We start from the raw sequence: 21,946 nt of genomic DNA, 5'->3' as shown, positions 1-21,946 counted from the left end.
TTGTACATTTACTAAGCTGGCCATTCAAATGGTCGCTGTGATCAAGTAACATAAGTTGTTATAAATCCTGAGATCAGGTCAGGATCAGCATATGCATAACTGTAGTCCTGAGTTCCCAGGTGGTGGCATTTCCTGTTTGGATTTAGAATAATCAATTAGCTTCAATTGCATTAATGGAAATAGAATTAACTAGTTCAATTGATAAGAAATATGCATTACGTCTCTTCATAGATTTAAAGAAAGCATCATGTTTAGTTACAAAAGATGGAAAGGGCTGAAATTGGTTTAAAAGCTACATTGAAAACAGGTCTGCAACTAGCCCAGTCATCTGATGGCTAGGGTCAATATTGGGACCACCAATTTTTATTTTGTATGATATATGGTTTCAAGTAATCTGAAATGTGTTTTACTTTTTATTAAAACCTTGTCCCAGAAAAAATATATTTACAAATAATCTCCATTTTGGAAGATTCCATTGCTCAGTTTGATACAATAACACCAGCAAGATCAGATTTTTTACAGGCAAAGTACAGTAGCTCAAGGTTGAGAATCTTATCTGACATAGTTGATGCATTAACAGGTGTTACTATGATTTTCATAGTGAATCACACATTGTAGCAAGATATATTACTGTTAAAGTGGAGTATCTTCACAGAAGTGTTCCAACTCATTCAAATCCCCATTACGTATGACTTAATTTTTCAAAGCTTATCAAGGTAAAACATGAAAACCGAATTGGGACAAATCATGTGCACTACTCTAATTTATTTAGAGTTACCTGTTTGAGACATCTGGCTTAGTTGTAGTATTAAGTAAATAAAAAGGTAAGCAGAACAAACAAAAACACCTTTAGATAAATGTGAGCACCTGCATTCAAACATTTTTGTTTCAATAGTGCCACATGACAAAGTCCAATAAACTGCAATGGTAAGGACAAAGTACAAGGCAAATCCAGTGTTTTTACAATATAAGCAACAAACACTATGGACATTGGACATTTGGACACAAACAATACTCAAGCAGAGATGATGTTATTCCTATGCAGGGGAACACAGAGGTTTATGTTCCAAACCACCAAATTGTGGAGACAAAAAACAATGTTTAAAATGGTTCTGCTTGTTCTCATCTTAGAACATGCATCCAGCCACGTGGATGCATTCCATGAATCTCAATAGATAATATACTGAACGCAGTTTGACAAACTTAATTGCAATTTATATAGTAGAAGACTGCCATAAGTGTTATAATAATCCGTTATTGCACTTTGCAATTGTGGGAAATATATGTTTTGTAATAAAACAGAACATTTCTGGGGTGACTGGTGGCTCACCAACTTAGTGCATAATGCTCAAAGCAAGAGAGGACCCTGGTTTAAATCCCATAAGTCTTCTCTCTGTTGCCCATGGTTCCATCTCTCTACACTTGAATAAAGCATAAAATGTTCCAAAACATGATCTGTGGACATGATATTACAGGGTTAGGTAGGTAATAAAAAATAATCATACTCTTGGCTTGAAAGAGAGGTTAGGACTCAATGGGATCTCAAGACTATTGGTTAGAGAATATTCTTTTACTATATAGGTCATCTGCTAGCTTGCGAATACAATGCTGGATAACGCATTCAATTTCACCAGCCAAGTTAAACTGCCTGATATGCAAACTAAAATTTCTGGTGTTTCCATGAGAACAGAATACAGTACATATTTTCCTTTAAGAAACCAAGCAGGCACAAAGTAGAGGCGGTGCATAATATACAAGGGGGCCAGTAATGTACATCAACGATGAATAACAAGACCATGATTATCTCTGTCCCTACCATAAGAATTGATGTATAGTCATCGGGATCTCACAGTATACAGCAGATGAGTTTAGTGGTGCAGAATGGGAGATGTGTTAAGCTACTTCTTGTTATAGCAAACCTTCAGCCAGACAGTATGAGATCAATATTGGTGACAGGATCAACAGACAAAAAAAAATGAAAACTGAAAAATAAACAAAGCGTAAAAACAATCAAGTTCATAACCCAGGATACATACACTTCAATTATTCAAAACCGGCAAGTTAAGCAAGTGTATATCAAATCTAAATTATTTACAACTTAATCTATATTTGTTTTCCTTCTCCTCTTTTCTACAAAAATTGCATAACGTCTTTCCTCAACGCGACAAACAGTTAATATGCAAATCGTGGCATATTTTCTGAATTATTCATAACTACGAAAATTAGATTCACTGCCGATAAATACCCCTTCCCTCCCACAAATACCAAAATGTCATAGAAAACTGAAAACACACAATGCGACCTCCCAGACATTATGCCTGTAGAGACGCTTACCCAACATTATCGCTCAATGAGAGGGTCCTTGAGATCTGCCTCTTTAAGACATGACCTCAGGGCCTTACATTAAGTGTCCGATATGAACTACACCAACACAGATGCCTGGAAGTTCATGAGTAAGAATATCTCTTGCTCTTCAGGGAAAGCAACAAAAAGTCTCTTGCAGTTTCACAAAAATAGAAAAAACGCCATGCCGAAACAATGGACAAAAGACTCTCAGCTAATGTCAAGAGCGTTAGAATGCACCAAAGTAGAATGTGAACAAGCTGAGTGTTTGAAATGGGCGTGGCTGTCCTCATGGACTATCAGTGTTTATCGTGCCTTCTGTCTCCATATCTGGTGCCTTCTCTTCATCATCCTCCTCTTTCCTGTATTTCCTGGCGTGTTTGTATTTGTCCACGTAAGCCTTGACTAGATTGGCCACCTTCACAGGGTTGATTTCCCCGCTCTTGCTGTGGCACACCTAGTGAGCAATGACAGCGACAAACATGTGCTCAAACAGTTACGTTTCCATAAAGGAAATAAGGAATGTGATCATGTCACGGTCACTAAATGTCTTAATTACACGTATGTCACTAAATGTCATTTAATTACATGGCTGTTACTAATTATATGACACCCGGCCTGAACTGTTATCAACTTCCCTTTGCGCCTGCAATTCTTGCCTGTTGTCTATATTGATAGGTTCGGATTGTTCATTTACAGACACATGCTACTATGAATATGTTTTCTGGGTAGATGTCACAATCTACAAAACAGAATATAGCTAACTGCAATCTTAGTTTGGCCAAACCCTGGATGTTTTGTCAATTTATGTTGCATTCTTTCTGTCAGATGAATCATTTAATTCTTAACGCAGCAAATCAGGCTTACCCAGTACACTCTGGAAATTACCTGATGATTCTTAGAGAATCTTGTGTATTTAGGAGCTTTGCCAGCTTGTACATACATGCATGAATGTTTATTACAGTGGTGTGTACTGTGTACACACAAATACCTCAAATGCCACTCTCAACAAATGCCATCAATATCCCAAAAACTGGACGTGCAGCAACTCTTTTTCTTTGTTAATGCTGAGAATCTCAGCAAACAGCTTTCTCTTCTGGGGTGAAATAAGTAATTGATACTTCTCCATGTTTCAAACAGTTGGCTGTTCACCACAGACAAATTACAAAATTAGTTTTATGCTTCCAGGGATTGATTATGGTTGGATTAGAAAACCGGGGTGGACAGAACATGTTTAGCCACCATTGTGTCACCAGTTAACCATGATTAGATTTTGTTCAGCCCAAGTCAGGAAGCCTAGTTAGATTGAACGTGCTTGGTGAAAAAGGACGGAGGTTTGATGTATACTTGATATCGTAGTTAATTTGTAGCACATATTCTCATTCTTGACCACTTATCCTATAAGTTGACAAAGGCTCACAGCACTCCTACAACCTTAGCAGTAGTCTCTCTTGGACCATATGCTGTAAACTGTAAATTGCAATGGTTACCTTCTGGACAGCTTTGCGTAGAATCTCTTTGTACTCATCCTTGCTGATGTCTCTTTTCTGGTAGAAGGGCTTAAGGGCAAGCTTCACCTCCTCCACAGCTCTCTCCTGCATGTGCAGCTTCTTTAAATACTGAGGGCACAAAGAAAATAAATTCCTATTAAGTCACAGCCTTCAAACAAATGACAACAACAGCACATATGACTTTGATTTGACCCATCAAGTCTCGAATATTGTATAATGTATTTTATAATATACATTTCTTTTGACAATGAATGCTAAATCTTTATTGTTTGATGTCTGTGACAGGCTTGACAGTTGTAGGACAGACAACAACCAGATTTCATGATCATATTTTTATTTTCACAATAAAGGATCACATACGCTGCTTGACATGATGTGGTACTAGATCTCACGTTCCTGTAGCTACAAGAATAATTTCAGATGGGAGAGCAGATGGTAATTTCTGTCCAGACAGTAACTCTCGCTGAATGTTTGTGGAGGTGACTGATTTATCCTGTTGTGCCTAGATTTCCTTGATGTACAACAGGTGCACAGCCACACCCAGCTCTGAGTCCAGTTAAGAATTTGACTCAGGCCAGGTGTGACTGCTTAAATCAGTCATCGTCCATCTCACAATATCGTTTATAAAAAAATAGAAATAACAGCAGCCACACAAACCACACTTCTGCGCAAGATGTGTTACAAAATTGTCAGACGCTAGGACCCTTGATCTGACTGGTGACAGTTGGAGCGTCATTGAAGAGCTGCTACCGGTGGTGTGCTCTGTTCGGAGAATGTGCCATTTGGATTTCTATGATATACCCTGTCACAGCAACTCTGCTGTCCAAACACCTGTGTGTTGCTCAAGGAGAGTCCGCAAAAGTCTCACAATACAAGGAAACCATTGCTGTCAATTGATCCAACAGATGTACGCTACTGTGCTATGACGGTGTCATTTTGATTTGCCAAGAAAATACCTATTTCTGTGAAAAATGGATTCCAAGACTAGTAGATTTTTACATTTTTTAATTTGGTCAGCGATGAACATCCCTAGTCCATAAAGAGACACAGTTCTTTAACACGCCATGTCACTAAGAGTCCCGAACGGAGACATACGGTATGTCAGGTTCACTCCCTCTCTGTGCATCAACCCACCTCTCTCTGCACAGCATTAGACCGATCAGGAGCTGCGTTACTGCCACTAAGGAGAGCAGTGGTCACGCTGCCCTTCTTGGAGGGATCACTGGCAGCAGCCCCTGCAACATCCTGGAGAGAGAAGGTAAGTCTGTGAGACTGAGATGAGGGCAGAAGAGACAGCAACCAAGCATGAAATATACTCCGAATACTATTCAGAGCAACCTTACATTTTGTTTTACTGGATTGACCTTTTTTACACATTTTTAAAAAATTGTGAAAATGGCTGCTCTCATAGATTGTCGTACCATATAGTATATTAAAAGTGGTTAATCCAACCATCATGGTGGTATAGAGTAGTGGGCACCATATGCAATTTAGTAAAGATTGAGCAAGGTGCTTAATCTTCCCATCACGTTGGCATACCACCCAGACTTTTGAATTTGATCTGCAGTTGCTTCAAATGTTTAACTAAGCCCCACACGTATGCATTTATTTAATTGCTTTTTGGGTGTAGTGTATATTTACTGTTGATAGTTTTGTTGTGTGTTCGTTTTGTATTCAATAATTGTTTAGTTTCTGGTCCATGTTGTGGCTCCCCCAACTGTAAAACAATCCCTAGTGGAAATTATTACATCACCCATCCACATTCCAAAGGTCTCAGTGCTGATATAGTGTTGTATTTCATCATCACACCCACACAGCTTGTTTGAGAATCAGTTTCATTTTCCCGGCTATTGTTTTAGTTACTTTCATTTCATCTGAAAATGCTCAGTCAACTCCAGTTTCGATCACGTGTCTAGACTCATGAAGAGAAAAGAAATCTCCAATCTCTTGGGAAGGCATGCCACCTCCTGGTCACTTTGGGAAGTGTACATATATTACAAACTGCACTGAAGCATAGGGATACTGTACCAGTGGTAAGTAATTGAATGGAAGAGATCTAACCTGACTGGCTAAGTGGATGGAGGAAGAGGGTCTGCGGGCTCCTTCCTGCTTCAGCTTCAGTTTATACAGAGCCAACTCTGTTTGAAAGAAAATCCATTAAAAGAAAATCAGGGTGGAGTTGACAGCAAGATGTAAAGTACTTTCTTATGTGTTTTATAGGTATGCAAAGCCCTCACTCGCCTTTTTTTTCTTTGAGTAAAAACAAAATAAGGTAAGGTCCGGGACCCCTAGGGGGTCCTCAAAGTTACTACAGGGGGTCCTCACACAGAAACTTTTTTCTCCTTCATATTAACCACTTGAATCCTTTAGCCAAAAATAGCTGATCTACAAGCTCACAACGGCGTTGTAGATCGGCTATTTTCGGCAAAGGGGTTTGGTGTAGAGGGGGAAAAGAATGTCACGTTTATTAAGTATTGACGGTTCAAGTGGTTAAATACGTATCTGGAAAGTGAAAAGACAAACTGACATGAATCCAAAATACACTGATGATTGTGCTGTCAAACAATGAAACTGCTGTATATGCCATATGAAAAAGTTGCGGGTGTCCCTGCTTCATCTCTCTCAACTAAATGGTCCTTGGCCTGAAAACGTAGAAGACCCCTGCAGTAGTGCTACTATGCAGCCATCTACTGGTCATACTCACTACTTGCGGTCTTCTCTGGCTGAGGCCCCTCAGGCTCCTGTATGTTCCAGGTAACCCTCTTTACCGGGGCTTTGGCTTTGGCGCCTTCTTGTACGGATGCCTGTCCTCCCTCGCCCTTCGCCTCCCGTCCTTCCTTCTCCTGTTTGACAGCTGTGCCACCTTCTGCCACCTTCTCAGACTTCACAAAGTCCAGGCTGTCCAACATCATGTCCACGTTGAAGTCCTCGTCCTCGTCCGACGGCGCGGGCGCTGCAACCTCCCGCTTCACAGGCGCCGTGAACTGCGGCTCGGCCTCCTCCTGCTTCACAGGGGAAGCGAATTGCGGCTCGGCGTCCTCCTGCTTTACAGGGGCTGTGGACTGTGTGGCCGCATCCTGCTGCTCTACGGGGGCTGTGGACTGTGGCTCTGCATCGTCATCTTCCCGTTTTGGAGAGGCTGTGAACAGAGTCTCTGTGTCCTCCTGCTTTATAAGGGCTGTGGACTGTGTGGCCACATCCTGCTGCTCTACAGGTGCTGTGAACTGTGGCTCTGCTTCCTCCAGCTTTACAGGGGCCATGATCGTTGTCCCCGCATCCTCCTGTTTTACAGGGGCTGTGGACTGCGTCTCTGCATCCTGCTGTTCTACATGGGCCATCGACATGGTCTCCGCATCCTCCTGCTTCACAGGGGCCGTGGACACGGCGGTGGCGGGGCTTACAGCGGGGACCAGCGACACTGGCGGAGACCGAGATGCCAGCCCCTGGACGCAGTCCACCGTGCCATATGTGGATATGGAAGGAGAGGGCTGGGCCGCCTCGGAGGAGGAAGAGGAGGAGGAGGAGGACGACGACGACGACGGCGACGAAGAGGAGGAGGAGGAGACATTCAGGGGTGAGTGAGAAGGCGACTCTGGCAAACCGGGTTCTACTTTGATCCGCATCGCTTTCGATGACGCCGTCGAGGGGCGGGCAGAGATCTCAATTTTGATGGGAGTCAGCTGTCCTTTTATAATGTCCTTCACTTCAATAGAGTCTTGAGGAGGAGGAGAAGGAGGTGGGGGAGACATAGACATTTCAATTTCTTCTTCCTTTACTTGTTTGACAACAGGCATGTCTTCAAACATATCGAGAGAACGCGATTTCTCTTTGTTAATGTCCTTGACAATCTCAGGCTCTTTGACCAGTTTGGCTGTTAATGCCTGGCTGTGTGACTTGGGCTCATGTTTGCTAACCCCTGAGGCAGAGGAAGAGGAGGGAGTCTCTAGCTTTTTCTTTTGCGCTTCTTTAACCTCTTTAGTGGCACTTCGAGAGGGATCCCTCTCTCTCTTCTTGTCTTTCACTTCCTTCAACCCTTTGGAGGATTGAGAGGACCCTGATGGATCCCTCTCTCTCTTCTTGTCTTTTACGTCCTTCATCTCTTTGGATGAGGACTGAGATGACCCCGATGCTTTCTGCAAACTCTTAGAAGACCCTTCCTCTTTCCTCCTCTCTCTCGAGCGGGATCGAGACCTGGGCCTCTTTTTGTCTTTTGATCGTGACTCAATGCGGTCTCTGGAACTGGAAGAAGGCGGTTGGTGTCGCGCACGCTCTTTCCTTTTTTCCCTGGACCGGGATCTAGAGCGGGATCTTGATCTGGACCTGGAACGAGACCTTGACCGTGAATGAGACCGTGCACGTCTGTTGTCCTTCGACACCCGTTCTCTGTCTCGGTCTCCTCTGTCATTCCTCTCTCTACTTCCACGCTTAGACTTGTTCTTCCTCGATCGCTCTCTGCTGCTGGACCGGGATGCAGACCTAAAATTGGAAATAAAGTTATTAAAAAATGTAATGTAAACAAACATGGGATTAAAGACAATAACAGCACATACACAGTGGGATATTAATTTGCAAATGACAATGGACTGAAAATTACGCTTACCTGGATCGCCTTCGGTCTGTGGACCGCGATCGTGACCGCCTCTTCTTTTTGCGTGACCTATCAGGGGAGTGGGAGCTGTCTGATGGCGAGTGTGCCCTCCTCCTCCGTTCTCTGGACCTAGACCGTCTCGATCGACTCTCTCTGTCGTCGTCCTTTTCTCTCCTCCTGCCAGTGTGGCTTGAGCCCTGCTGGTCTCCTTTCCTCCTTCCCGTCTCTGGGCTGCTAGAGGCAGAGCGGTGCCTCTTGGGTGACCTTCCTCCTTTGGAGGGTTTCTTACCAAGGCCAGAGGTCTTCGCTGGCGACTGGGACAGAGGTGGGGACTTGGACCTTTCTGGACTTTTCCTAGGCTCGGACTTAATCTCTACCTTTGGTTTCCTACTACGAGAGGCTGAGGTGGATGGTGACGGATCTGCTTTGTGTGTTGCAGGGGAATGGTTAGGAGATTGGACATTGTGCCCTGTCTCCTCCTGTGTATCCATACTCTCAGTCTCCTCCTGTGTATCCATTCTCTCAGTCTTTACAGGCAAACATGGGGTGGATTCTGTGGTCTCAGATTTGGCAGTTTTTTTCAGGCTGGGGGAGCCCCCTTCAGGCTGCCTGGGGCAGCCCCCTTCAGGCTGCCTCACATCATCTAAACCTGGTTCTTTCTTAACTTGAACGTCAGCTGACACAGTCTGTGTCTTAACCTTAGTGTCAGCTGACGCCGTCCCTTTCTCAATCTTGACATGTTCCCCAAAGCCTCTGTCCTCTCCAAACATATCCCCATGCCCCGGATCTTCAGCCCTCATCGACTCCTCTTGCGAGATCTCAATCTCAACTGGCTCGGTTTTCACCAAAGCTCCTTGCTCTAAACTCCTCTGGCCTTGCCCTAAAATGTCCTTGCTTCCTTGGACAGGCAGTTTCTTTTCATCTGGTTGATGGGAGTTGTTAGCGTTCAAATCCTGACTCTCGCCATCACCATCCGAGCTGTCTGAGTCAGACTGAGTTGGATTAAAGGGGTCATAGGTGTCAATGTCCTCTTGCTCTTGTTTGACCGCTGTTTGTGATGTCAGCAGCATCTGTTTGTCCCTCTTCTGCCGCTTCTTCTTTTCTGCCTCTTCCTCTGCGCTCCCAGGTTCCCACGCGCTTCCACCGGTGCCTGAGGATGACGCAGAGCCACTCAGCCGCCGTGCCTGCCATGAGTTCCTGCTAGAGTTGATGCGGAAGCTAACTGTTGAGGATGACGAAGAGCACGGGCGGTTTGTTGCCTGAGAGGAGGTAGACGAAGAGGAGGAAGAGGAGAAAGAGTTTGAGAAGCTCGAGGAAGGGCCTGCCCTGTCTGGCCTGTGCCTCGGGGCCTGACCTTCAGTCCTGCCCTGTTGCTGGTCCACACTGTTCTGCTTGCTCTCATTCCCAGCCAGGCTGTGCATACCTACTGTAGGGTTGCCTTTGCTACTACTTCCCCGACTAGTAATGTTCCTGGTTTCTCCACAAGTACTACTACTGCCATCTTGTTTGGAGCAACCATTCATGACACCATTGCTCTCCCTTTTTATTTTTGGTATCCTTGGTAGCACAGATACATCGCCCTCCCATACAGGCTTAGCAGAGCTCTTTTTAGGCTGAGATGGTGGCAGTGCCATGTCTAGACTACTGGGTCGCGCGTCCGGAGGGGAAGAGGAAGTGGTCCCTCTGTGGGATCCGCGGGGCACACCAACTTCGTTGGCACCCCTGGGGCCGAGTCCAGGAGAGGGGCTGGCTCTGTAGGGGGTAGGGCCTTGTAGCCGGGGATGAGCCACAGAGGGTGGATGGGTATGGTTGGACTGAGAAGGTGAAGATGACGACGAGGGGGTGAATGGGGATAGATGGGGGGAGCTCTGAGAGGAAGATGATGTATACAGGGGGCTACGTGAGGATCCCGGCACGTCTCCTCGGTTAGGTGACATCCCAGGGTTGACCCGAGTGCTTGTTTCTCCGGAGCCGCTTCTACCTGGCTTCAACGAGGTTGACAAACCCACTGAAACACAATACATTTACAAATAATGTATTAAATGCAGAGGGCTGTGGTAATAAACTAAGACTACATGCAATTAAATTATGTTCCAAGTCCCCAAAGGAGGTCCCATAGGTAAAACAATTATTATAATCTTTGTAATCATGCCAAAACTTTTACTCTGAACACAGAGGTATTGTTTACAAGGGAATAAGCATAACATGTTACTCTTTCATCCAGCATGCTGGAACATGTAAAAAGGTGTAATCCTTCTAGTGTGTATTATGCATGTTACAGCAAAAAAGGGTTATGAACTTCACAACTGTTTTAATAACTTTTACCAGGGATGTAATTGCTTCCTGCCCTTGAGCACTTGGCTAACATTCACCACCACAAAAATCTTTCCACTGTTCATTTCATATAATAATCCCTATCTGTATTTTTCAAGCAGAGGAACTCACACCACGAGCACCGATTTGACTTTTAAAACTTTTTCACGACAGATATCATATGGATATGCTTAGGGCCGGATCAGATATTTAACACACAAACAAATTATTAACAACGTGGGAGCATAAACTTCCAGGTGGCGTTCCCTTATAACAGTGAATGTCATCACGCTGTATCGGGACAGATCCGTCTTGATATGACTATAGAGATAATGTGTATTGATTTGCGTTATTTGGACGATTGTAGGAGTAATATTTAAAAAAAAAAAAAGTTTTGCAAAAATCTGCATCCTGGTGGCGCTATAACAGGGCATTTCTTCTTCGGCCTAGTGGGAATGTGCGTGCAAAGTCTCACGGGAATCGCATTGCGTTCACGATTTGAGGCATGTCGTTCAAAACGGACCACCCCTGCAAACTTTGTAAGCCAATAGTAGCCAATCAGGATGGAATATGAAAAGTCTGATAGATCCGTCTTGATCACATGACTATAGAGATACTCTGTATCGATTTGCGTGCCGTTTGGACAAAGGAGCAATATAAAAAAAAGGTGTTCTGCAAAAATCTGTACTTCTTTACCTCTGCACCACCTGAGTGCAGTACATATTTAAGTCATCAGTGTGAATTCATTCAACAACCATTGACCACACGGTTGGTTACCTGACTTGTTAGCCTTGAGGGAGCCATCTCTGTTGATGACCACATCAGAGCTGTCCATGAGCAGCATGCTCTGTCCTGACAGAATGCTCCCCAGCAGGTCAGGCATGGGGGCTGCCTGCACAACTTCCTGAACCGACTGGGCACCCACAGCTCTTCTAGAACTGCATAACAGGATAACATTTATTACCACTTAACTCATTGAGTGCCAATCCCGAACTAGTTCGGCTTTATTAGCGTATCGCAGAGTGCCGATCCCGAACTAGTTCGGCTTTAAAAAAAAAAAAAAAAAAAAAAAAAAATTGAAACTTTTTTTTGAATTTTTTTTTTTGGACCCCATCAAATCTGGTGAACATGATTTCAATCGCGATTTTGCATGTTCCACCCCCATACAACCCCATCTAACATACAGGGCAGCCATTTTTGTTTACATAACATGTAAAACATAATGGCTATTATCTCAAGAATGCCTGCACGGATTTCCAATCGGATTTTTTTGTTTGAAAGCTGTGAACAAACTGCACAAATCCACTCCAATGCAATCCAGGATTGCATTGGATTTTTTAGAGCTCATTCTTCTCTGTTTTTTTCCCATGCATGAGGTGTGCAAGGTTTAATCGAGGCTAAATTGCAGAAAATAGATCTTCTAAAATGCTTGGTAGCCAATAGCTAACTTCAAGCTAACTTCATCCTCTTCCTGTACATGCACAAAGGAAAGTGTTCAGGCATGTCATGGCTGCAGGGCTTGTGCATATACCAGCACTGTCTAAGTAGAATTCTCTGGTCATTGGGGCCCTCTAGTGGTGAAAAAGGGGGCACTCAAAGAGTTAAGCAGTCCTCAAATTCCCAACAGCAGTAGACTCTAATCTGAACAACTCTGTTGATGGCACTTACAGGATTCTAAGCGCACAAGCGTGATGCTTACTAGGCGTGTCATTTTACATTTTACTAGGCGTGTCATTTTACTAGGCATGTCAGGCGTGTCATTTTGTATAACACGTTTCTATTGTGAAAATAGCAGATCTACATGAACGCAAGGCGTTGTGAGCATGTAGATCTGCTATTTTCACAATTTCTGCCTCTAATATTTGACAATTTGGCCAATGTTTAATTTGTCATTTCAGAGGTATTAACAAAATCAATAACCAAAGACAATGCATAGCTATTTTTTCCAGGACCTTCCAGGACCCTTGATCAATTCCAAAACTTTTCCAGTACTGGAAAAATATTTTTTCTAATTTCAAAATATTTCCAGGAATTTCATGACCGTGGGAACCCTGAATGTAAGTGTTGGTACAATTACCTGGACAGACCAGCGGTGATTGGTCGAGCAACGGGCTGATGAGAGCGAAGGGCAGAGTGAGAGATGCCTCGTCTCTTGGCCTCTAGTAGGGATGTGACTGCGGTGTGTTGCTGCTCCTCCTCTTCCTCCGCACTGGTTAAACCATTAACAATAATATTTATCATTACAGAGGCAGATATTAAACAGGTTTCATCTGTATCCACCCGTTCCCGCGAGAATTTACTGTAGCATTATCTGTGGGACACTTCCGGTTAACAGCAGACATACAAGCTCACGTCGCGTCGCAGATGCAACCGTTGTGAGCTTGTAGATCATTCTCAACTGCGACACCGGAAACTGCCACACCTTCTGCGCAATGCACGACGGGAAGTGGTAAAGTTGTGGATAGTGTTGTATCTGTACCATCAATCTTAATCATAGTGATAAGGATAAGGGCAGAAGGATTTGGAACGGTTTATAGTGATCTACTTCTCCATACAACCAACTGCACACACAGAGACATAGTAGCCAAAGAGCTCATCCACAATTTGCTACGGGAACAATGTCCTTCAGCTACACCCTCTGAACCGATAGATGGACGGTCTCAGTGTTTATAACCCCCCTCCCCCCCACCCCTCGTGACTGAGAATAAGCTATCAGAATCAATAAGAGACAATCGATCTTAGTTTATGTTGAGGAAAGTACGCCCAATGAAATCACTTTCAAGACATTTAAAATATATAATTTCTAAAAGGTCAAACACTTAGTTGACCAGGGTCCCCCTGGCTCCCCATGGCTCTATAGTTGGCTTGCTCCTTTTCCCCCAGAAATAATCGAGCTTGTGGAGTGTTCGACCCAGAATGTGGTTAAACTATAATTCAACACTTGACAGCGTAAAATAAAAAATAAAAAAAGATAATCATAAATTGACATTAATTATCTGAAAAAATAGTTCTACAGGCTCTAAAGATCCTGATGTGCTGCGTGAGCTTGTAGATAATACGATTTGGTGTAGAGGGTGCTAGTATGGGTCCTAGTATGGACCCCTGGAGACTACAGTCAACAGTATATAGGGTTTAAGGGTACTGCTACACATGTTGCCCACACTGCATGTAAATACAATTGAATGGCTGTTGATGATAACAAATATAGTAATAGTAATATTGAATGTCAACGTACCCATCAAAATATGGATCCAGGTCAAATGGATCACCGTACACGGACAAGGAGGAAGCCCCAATGTCAGCGCGCATGCTGCCCAGACTGTGCTCTGCTTGCCTGTACACTGTGGGGAGAGATGATCCATTCTTGGGTTTCCCAATCCCAATGCTGCGAGCAATTCGGTCCCGTGGCGTTACCTGCTTTTTCACCACCTAGTAGAAACACAGATACGGAGAGGCAGAGCGTGAGAAGAAGAAACGCCTCAAAGGAGATTCAACACTGTAGGAACTCCACCTGTTTAAATCACTGGCTTCAGCTGAACAGACTCACCAGCCTCTTTCTGGATTTCTTTCTCCTCACTTTCCTCCTCCGCCTCTTGACTCCCGTAGTCGCAGCTTTGCCCTTTGTTCCTTTGGCAGATGAGGTAGTCTTTTTTCTGCCTTTTCTCCTCTTAACTGTGGAAAAATTTGCAGTCACCACTCACAGATATGAATCGGTATTGTGATTAGAAATGTCATGCGTGTTTGTATACATACACAAGTACCTGTTCAACTGATTTGTGTAGTGTGTGTGTGTGTGTGTGTGTGTGTGTGTGTGTGTGTGTGTGTGTGTGTGTGTGTGTGTGTGTGTGTGTGTGTGTGTGTCTTACCTGTCCTGCGTCGGCACGTGGAGGTAGCGCGGGGTGTGAAGTCCCGTACGTACACTGCGGTGTTGAGCCCTGCCACTACAGCGTTTATGGTCTCATCCAACCAGGTGGACTGCATCAGATATCTAGGAGCCAGCTGGTGAGACAAACATTCCTTCACTCTACAGTCTCAAATTGTTTTCCGTTAATTAATTAAAGCATGATAGCCAGTCTGTTTAATTTGCCCATTTTCTGAATGATCCCAAAAATGTACATTATTTTATCCCATAACCACGTCTCTCACTTGCAGACCCTCCCCCTTGGCCTAAAACAAACATGTAGTGAAAGACAAGAGGAGCGAGAAATTACCTATGTCAGGAATCAATAAGAAACTGATCAATAATCAATCAATAAGAAACCACTGATTTTCAACATTGAACTATGTCATTAATATACCTTTGAGTTGTTATGTGGAAATAAGAAAAAAGTCCTTTAAGAATGTGGAAATAAGAAAAAAGTTCTGTGTGGCCTAGAACTGGAGGATTGTTTTTAGGGTTTGTATTGCAAAGTACACTGTGATGACATCATCAAAGGTATATTAATGACATAGTTCATTATTGAAAATGGGTGGTTCTCCACTTTAATGACTGTAGGCTAGTCATACATACACGTATCGGGTAACACCTTGTATATTTCCACACAACAACATGCACAACTCCCATGTATTCATGTGCCACCCAGTGCAGCAACCGTTATTCATTATGTTAAATGAAACTTTTTTTATTATACATGCATGCCATTACTTTGGATTGTAGTGGTACTGAGTAGACTTGCCCAAAAGCACCAGACCAATGAATGAGTCACAAACACCATCCATGAAATGTATGCATTTGCATTGCATACCCCAACACACGTAATACGCTAACATCAAACCATTAATCAGTTGAAGGTATTAGTGGTGAGTTGCCTACAAAGGCCAAGACAAAAAGAAGCATCACGCCTCATGCCAAACCTGCTCTGTGCGTGCCTGTGTAATGCGATGGCGGTTGACGCTGGCGCGAACCCTCTCACTCTGCTGGGTGCGCGCGATGGCCCGGGTGGGCCCTGCTGGGGAACGCCGCGAGCGGCTGGTGGTGGGACGGTCACTGAACAGGCTATCGCTTTCACTCTGCTCTTCAGTCGAACCCCCTGAGTCAGGATGACATGCAGTCGTTGACTTGTCAAAGAACGCTAGTGAACGCAGGCAGGCTTTCTGACATGAATAACCACTTAACTGCACGTAGTTTTGCAGTTACTCAACAGTAACTGCAGTTTTCTGGGTTTTCTGTACAGCAGCCTGGCTCCGGAAAATACTTTTGGAAAAGAATAATGAACAAACAAACATGCATTCTTACTTGAATGACGGTTGTTGGCTTCACACTCAGGGCAGAACCATTCCTCTACAGGAACAGCATTCAGTGGGGGTGTCAAACACTCCATATGGTACCTGAAATTAAATTGAACAAAACCACACACTTTAAAATCTCTGACACCTCTTAAATCGAGCAAATGCAAAACTGCACCATGTGATTATTATGATAGATACTAGTCTTCTCACCCAGCATCACAGCCGTCACAGAGCAACAGGCGGTCCTCTCGGTCACTGCCACCACAGACCTCACAGCTAGTCTGCTCCAGTTCCAGATTGACCGTTTCCTCCTGACCCTCCTTCACTGGCTTCTGTACAGTGATCTAAACCAAAGGAAACCAACATCACAGCTGACATTAACCACACAACAAACTCCCCCAGGATGAAAACTCAAACATTAGTCAAATAAAAATGTCCTTGGACAAAGTTTTCTTTGTATTTTGTTATTATAATAAAGAGTAAATCACAAGTGAATGGAACACACGGCACTCACCATCTTCTTCACTTTGCCACCATAACACTTCCTTAGGTAAATGTTACCGAAGACGATACGGTCCACAGGACAGGAGTTTGCATTCTACATAAGGGGCAAACATAATTGTTATTATTCAAAAAAAGTGTTTCTCTTTACAAATCAAGACTCATTGAATCGAATCATGACCATTAGTCACACATTAGGCGAATCAAGCACATGGGCACGTGTGCGCATCCGCCTGGGTGACAGCAGACTGCAGGACGAGCGCTGGCGCTTTGGCATGCGATCAACTTTGACCCAAAAAATACATAGACCTCGTTGGTTGTTTAAGTTGAACAAAATGTGGCCATATTTTCCCAAATATGAAGATGACTGATGTCTGACATCATAGATGTTTGACATCATAGACCACATGAAACTGACACTATGTCCACATAGGGCATTCCCAGGTATGGGCTTAATATTGAAGACATCAGGGATCTCCATATATGGGCATAAAAGGGACAAAGACGGCATTCATTTGCAAGTGTGACTATTGATGACATCAGGGATCAAAGGGATTGTCACAGTGCGTGACGCACGCTGAGGTGTCACGCACCCCAACGCGCGCACAGAATATGGAGGTTTCTACAGTAAATGCGACCTACTGTCGCAAAAACTCACCTTGGACCACTCGAGGATGCAGTCGAGACAGAAGTAGTGCTCACAGCTCTCTGGTGTCGCTACAGGCTGGCTGTTGAATGAGTTGAGGCAGATGGGACACCTCTCTGAGTCTTCGTCTGAGCTCTGCCCTGCAGGGTCAGCAGAGGTTCCCCCCACTGCTCCCTCCAGGGCTTTATCTTCTTCCTCCACTTCATCTGGGAAGGCACAGAGGTACATGATGTACAGAAAATATACACCACTTCTAAACATATAAAACTCTGTCTAATAGTACTCGATATAGAAGATGCAGCAAGGCAAAGTATGTGTGTATATTAGTGGAGTAAAATGATTTACTACTGTATAGTATAGATAAAGTAGTCATACTAGAGGACAAGAAGTCTGAATTTGTCTTGAGAGATTACAATACTTATGTACAAACATTTTGAGAAGATGATGAAGCCTACAGGGAAATACTGTGTTCATATATTATTGTTAATACTGTAATGATAAAAGTTACTCCATAAATATAAAGGCTTCCTTGATTTTTCATCCATTCATGACTGTATGGATTACTCCTACCAGTCCCAGGCAGTGCAGGGGACTGAGCATTGGTTCGACCTCCCGTTGGTCCGACCAGGTTAACATTCACCAGGTTAGCAGTGACCAGCATTGGCAGGTTAGCATTTCACCAGGTTAGCATTCACCAGTGTTAGTTTCACTCAGGTTAGGTTTAGGTGGTCAAGTCAGAATAATGGGAGGTTGGAACAATGGGAGGTCAGAACTATGACATGGCACCGCAGTGCATACGTAGGATAAGCATGCACGTCACACAGCCTCTTACCGTCGCTGTCATCCTCCTCCTCTTCATCCTCATCTTCTTCTCCGTCAACAATATCCTCCTCTTCTTCCTCACCAGTGTCAGAATTTTCATCCCCAGAATCCTCCTCTGCTTCATCCGAGTCATCTACGAGGAAAGCAAAGTAAGACCAATTAGCTGATAGATTGGTCTTACAGTCCAGACATGGTTTGATGCTGTGCAATGACAATGATTCAAGCATGCAAAGGTGGGAACAACAACCAAGAAGTTACTTGGTTCTTTCATATGCTTCTTGTCTAGGGATTCATACTTAGCACACATAAAATAGCCAATCTACAAAAATGCGATGCATTGTGAGCTTGTAGATTGGCCATGTATTTTAAGTGTGTGACTGTGACACAATGCACAACTAAGTTTAATGGCACAGTTACACATGCACGACTGAAATGGACACGTCCTGTTCACTTCCATTCTATGCAAACAAATGTGTGGAGCTTCCGATTGCTATTGAAAATAGCCTATCTGCCGAAATAGATCTGCTATTTTCAAAAGATTGACAACTTTAATGGGACCTGCATAATAGGTAATTTTACTTTTGTTTTGGTACTTTAAGTACATTTTGATACCAGTACTTTTGCACACGTATGCAAACAAATGTGTGGAGCTTCCGATTGCTGGGGTGGCACGTTGATGCGTCACATGCAAGATGATGCGATCGTTTGGTTACCCCGCCTTCAGTCGTGCATGTGTGACCATACCCTATCTGAGACTTTAATATAGTGGAGGTAGGGATGGGATGATATGAAAATGACATGTCATGATTATTGTGGTAAAAATTGCGCTTATCGTCATTATCATGGAAATCTAAATTTGCTTAAAACTTTTAAAAGCGCACTTTTGTTAACGACTTGAACCCCCACCATCCGTTTGGAAAGTTTGCCAAAAATAGACGATCTACAAGCTCATAACAGTTGCAACCCACCGCCTTGTGAGCTTGTAGATCAGCTATTTTCAGCAAAGAGATTTGGTGTCGAGTGAAATAAAAGCATACCAGGACGAGGTGCGCTTTTTAACAGGTCTGTTTCATCAAGTATAGAGGGTTTAAGTGATACTGAAGTTGCGACTCAACAAAATCCAATTCATTACACTACGGCAGGGGTCTTCAACGTTTTCAGGCTAAGGACCCCTTAGCTGAGAGAGAGATGAAGCAGGGACCCCCTCTACATATTGTATAAATGTGTGATGGAGATTTTCACAGATTTCATAGATAGATTCATAGACTTGTTTGACAGCACTGTCATCAGTCTATGTTGGATTCATGTTAATGTGTTTTTTCAGACATTTAACCACTTAAATCATCGATAGTTTGGAAACTTGACCTTTCACTCTGTACTCTACACCAAGCCTATTTGCCAAAAATAGCTGATCTACAAGCTCTCAACGCCTAGGTCTGCTATTTGTGGCTAAAGTTCTCCTCGGAATAGGGATGCGAGGGTTCAAGTTGTTTATTTAAAAGAATTACCCTATCACACAAGGATTTGGCAGCCCCCCTGTAGTAACTCTAAGGACCCCCTGGGGGTCCCGGACCCCCAGTTGAAGACCCCTGCACTACGGTATGACAAGAGGACAATTTCAGGGTAAATGAAAATATGATACATTTTGTGGAGGAAACCATTTAAAAAAAAAAAAAAACTACCTGAGATGGCCCACGCAGCAGCCCTCTTCCCTTTGCTATGGGATGCATTGTAGTTGATCAGCTCATCCTGGCTGTCATCTCCATCCATGGCTGACCATCAGAGAACCAACAGAGCAATGTGTTTTAGACCCAATCTCTAAAGGTCTGGTAGTAGAGTTCGCTCAGGTTGGAAACAAAGTGCAGCTGGCACTCAAGTTCACAGACGTTTGTCCGATCAATTTACTGTCAGGCTTAGATCTATGACTTATGACTTATAAAGAGTCAATGTGTATGTAAGCCAAGGCCGCTAACAGTTCAAAAGACAAGGGGACAAGTGGATGATTTCCATACCAGCTTTATGACACTACAAGGTCAAGGTCAATGAAGGGCATCATCTCCTGGGAATAAACAAAACAAAGACAACATCACAAAATGAAGTTAGCTAGCCATATTATGAAGGTACTGTTATAAAATAAATAGCGGTAATTTGTTTAGATAGTGGGTGGGACGTGGTTGATTCATTCTGTTTTTCTGGTGATATCTTCTGAATATTACTGTGTTTTCTCTCTAAGTCAATGTTTGAGTTAAAAAAGGATCTCAATTTAAACAAGCCATAGGCTTTTTTGGGTTTATCATTTTAGTTGACCTTGTACCAATGAACTGTACTGTCATGAAACTGTACCTTTTCCTATGCAAACCTCTAATAAAGTTTCAATCAATCAATCAATCAGTTATTGGTACAGTAAACATTAGACTGTTATCAAGACAAGTTATCAAGACAATCATATCACATAGTCTTGATCCAAGGCTAGGAAAACATGAAGCATTATACTTTCCATCTTGGGAGGTAAGTAACAAGTAAACACAACTAATGTTATTACCTTCACCTGCCGTCTAGGCATATGTGGAAAAGGTCCACAGGAGCTAAACCTACAGATGTTTTACCACCCCCTATCTCATATCCATAGGTTAGCTTAGGGTCAGTAAGTTTGAAGCCACAGGCTAGTTTGGGGTCATTAAGTCTGAAAGATTAGCTGACCGAGGAGGCTAGCAGCTGTTTGGTTTGGTTGGACACTGGACTAGCATGCTGCATTCTGTAGGGAAACTAGAGGTGGAGAGTGGAGACTACACACTACCAGTGGCAATGTACATAAGTACAGTTTTTAGATATTTGTACTTTACTTGAGTATTTCTAATACTTTAACTCCACTACATCTCGTATGCAAATATTGTACTTTTACTCCACTACATTTATTTGCAAACTTTACTTACTAGTTACTTTGCAGATTTTGATTTTGTCTACAAAACAAACATACATAAACACTTCAACATTTCGGCCATTTGAAAATAGCCTATCTGCCGAAATAGATCTGCTATTTTCAAAATATTGTTTATACACATTTGAGAACTTTAATGGGACATCCTGCCTAATAGGTACTTTTACTTTTGTTTTGGTACTTTGTACATTTTGATACCAGTACTTTTGCACACGTAAATTGAAAATTCTGAATTCTGGACTTCTACTTGTGACAGAGTCTTTGTACATTGCAGTATTTATTGACACTTTTACTCAAGTAAAACATGTGAGTACTTAGTTTTTTTTTTTTTTTGAGGCACTCGTACACACTATACTGTGTGGAAAGGAGGCGCAGGCAGGCTACATTTGTAAACAAGTACAAAAGACTGCCTCTGACAGACAATAATAAACCCCACAAACTACTACATCTGACCACACGAACCGTCCAGACGTTGCACAGATGTGTTGTTAGCTATGGGAGCCGTGCATAAACGCTGCCTGTTGTCATCTTATCGCACAAAGCTAGCTCGTTTTATGTAAGTCAATGGAGTTAGCAAGAAGCTATGACGTTAGCATTAGCACGGGTGTTGCTAAATTTAGCTAACCCCAGCTGCAAGCTTGTTGAGGTTTTTTTTCTTTTATGACATTAGCACAATCTTTTGATACAGCTATTTTTCCGTCGGCCGTGCACAACGCTAGGCCCCCATACACAGTGGTGTATATAGAACGTGTATTAAGACACCTACCCCATTCATCTGTGTGTAAAAAGCATGTTGTTTTAAAGGGTTGTGTTGAGTTGAGTGACACCACCGGCTGATGTGACTACGGACGCAGTGTTGCCAACTCCCCAGTAACGGAAGTAGCTAGTGGCTCTCCCAGAAGTAGCTAGAAGTCGCTAGGGGTGGGGTGCACGCGCGCTGCGCGCACGTGCACACAAAAGCGTGTGCACGTGAACAGATGCGCGTGCACGTTTCTAGGGTAATAATTCGAGTTTTTGTATTTTTTTGCACGCCGGCAGTACCAGTAGAGAGAGAA

General features: G+C 43.3%; 1 protein-coding gene across 2 annotated transcripts; it reads right to left on the bottom strand.

The window, feature by feature from the left end:
- Positions 1-490: 490 nt before the first annotated feature.
- Positions 491-21,735, bottom strand: phrf1 (PHD and ring finger domains 1). 2 transcript variants are annotated; one of them, XM_080737444.1, is made up of 19 exons: positions 21,658-21,735; positions 19,636-20,012; positions 17,964-18,086; positions 17,144-17,337; positions 16,499-16,582; positions 16,195-16,328; positions 15,992-16,083; positions 15,610-15,785; positions 14,622-14,754; positions 14,303-14,427; positions 13,987-14,184; positions 12,833-12,957; positions 11,533-11,693; positions 8,455-10,450; positions 6,559-8,330; positions 5,916-5,992; positions 4,989-5,099; positions 3,834-3,962; positions 491-2,800 (listed from the first exon to the last, which is right to left on the bottom strand). In XM_080737444.1, exons 2-19 carry the CDS (start codon positions 19,721-19,723, stop codon positions 2,633-2,635), a joined length of 5,886 nt encoding a protein of 1,961 aa, XP_080593570.1. In that variant the 5' UTR covers positions 19,724-20,012; positions 21,658-21,735; the 3' UTR covers positions 491-2,632. The 2 variants fall into 2 exon arrangements, with proteins under 2 accessions (XP_080593570.1, XP_080593569.1); XM_080737443.1 differs by having other exon boundaries at positions 12,833-12,964; positions 13,991-14,184.
- Positions 21,736-21,946: the final 211 nt, after the last annotated feature.

This window comes from Nannobrachium achirus (genome assembly GCF_963921795.1).
Source record: "Nannobrachium achirus genome assembly, chromosome: 11".
NCBI classification, from domain to species: domain Eukaryota; kingdom Metazoa; phylum Chordata; class Actinopteri; order Myctophiformes; family Myctophidae; genus Nannobrachium; species Nannobrachium achirus.
This window is presented reverse-complemented; position numbering and strand designations above follow the sequence as displayed.

Excerpts from the sequence above, each read along its gene's own strand:
- phrf1 (XM_080737443.1), bottom strand. The coding sequence starts at position 19,723 with ATGGATGGAGATGACAGCCAGGATGAGCTGATCAACTACAATGCATCC. Across the intron at positions 18,087-19,635 it reads TGCTGCGTGGGCCATCTCAG|ATGACTCGGATGAAGCAGAG; the intron begins GTAGTTTTTTTT and ends CTTTCCTCGTAG. Across the intron at positions 8,331-8,454 it reads ACAGACCGAAGGCGATCCAG|GTCTGCATCCCGGTCCAGCA; the intron begins GTAAGCGTAATT and ends TTCCAATTTTAG.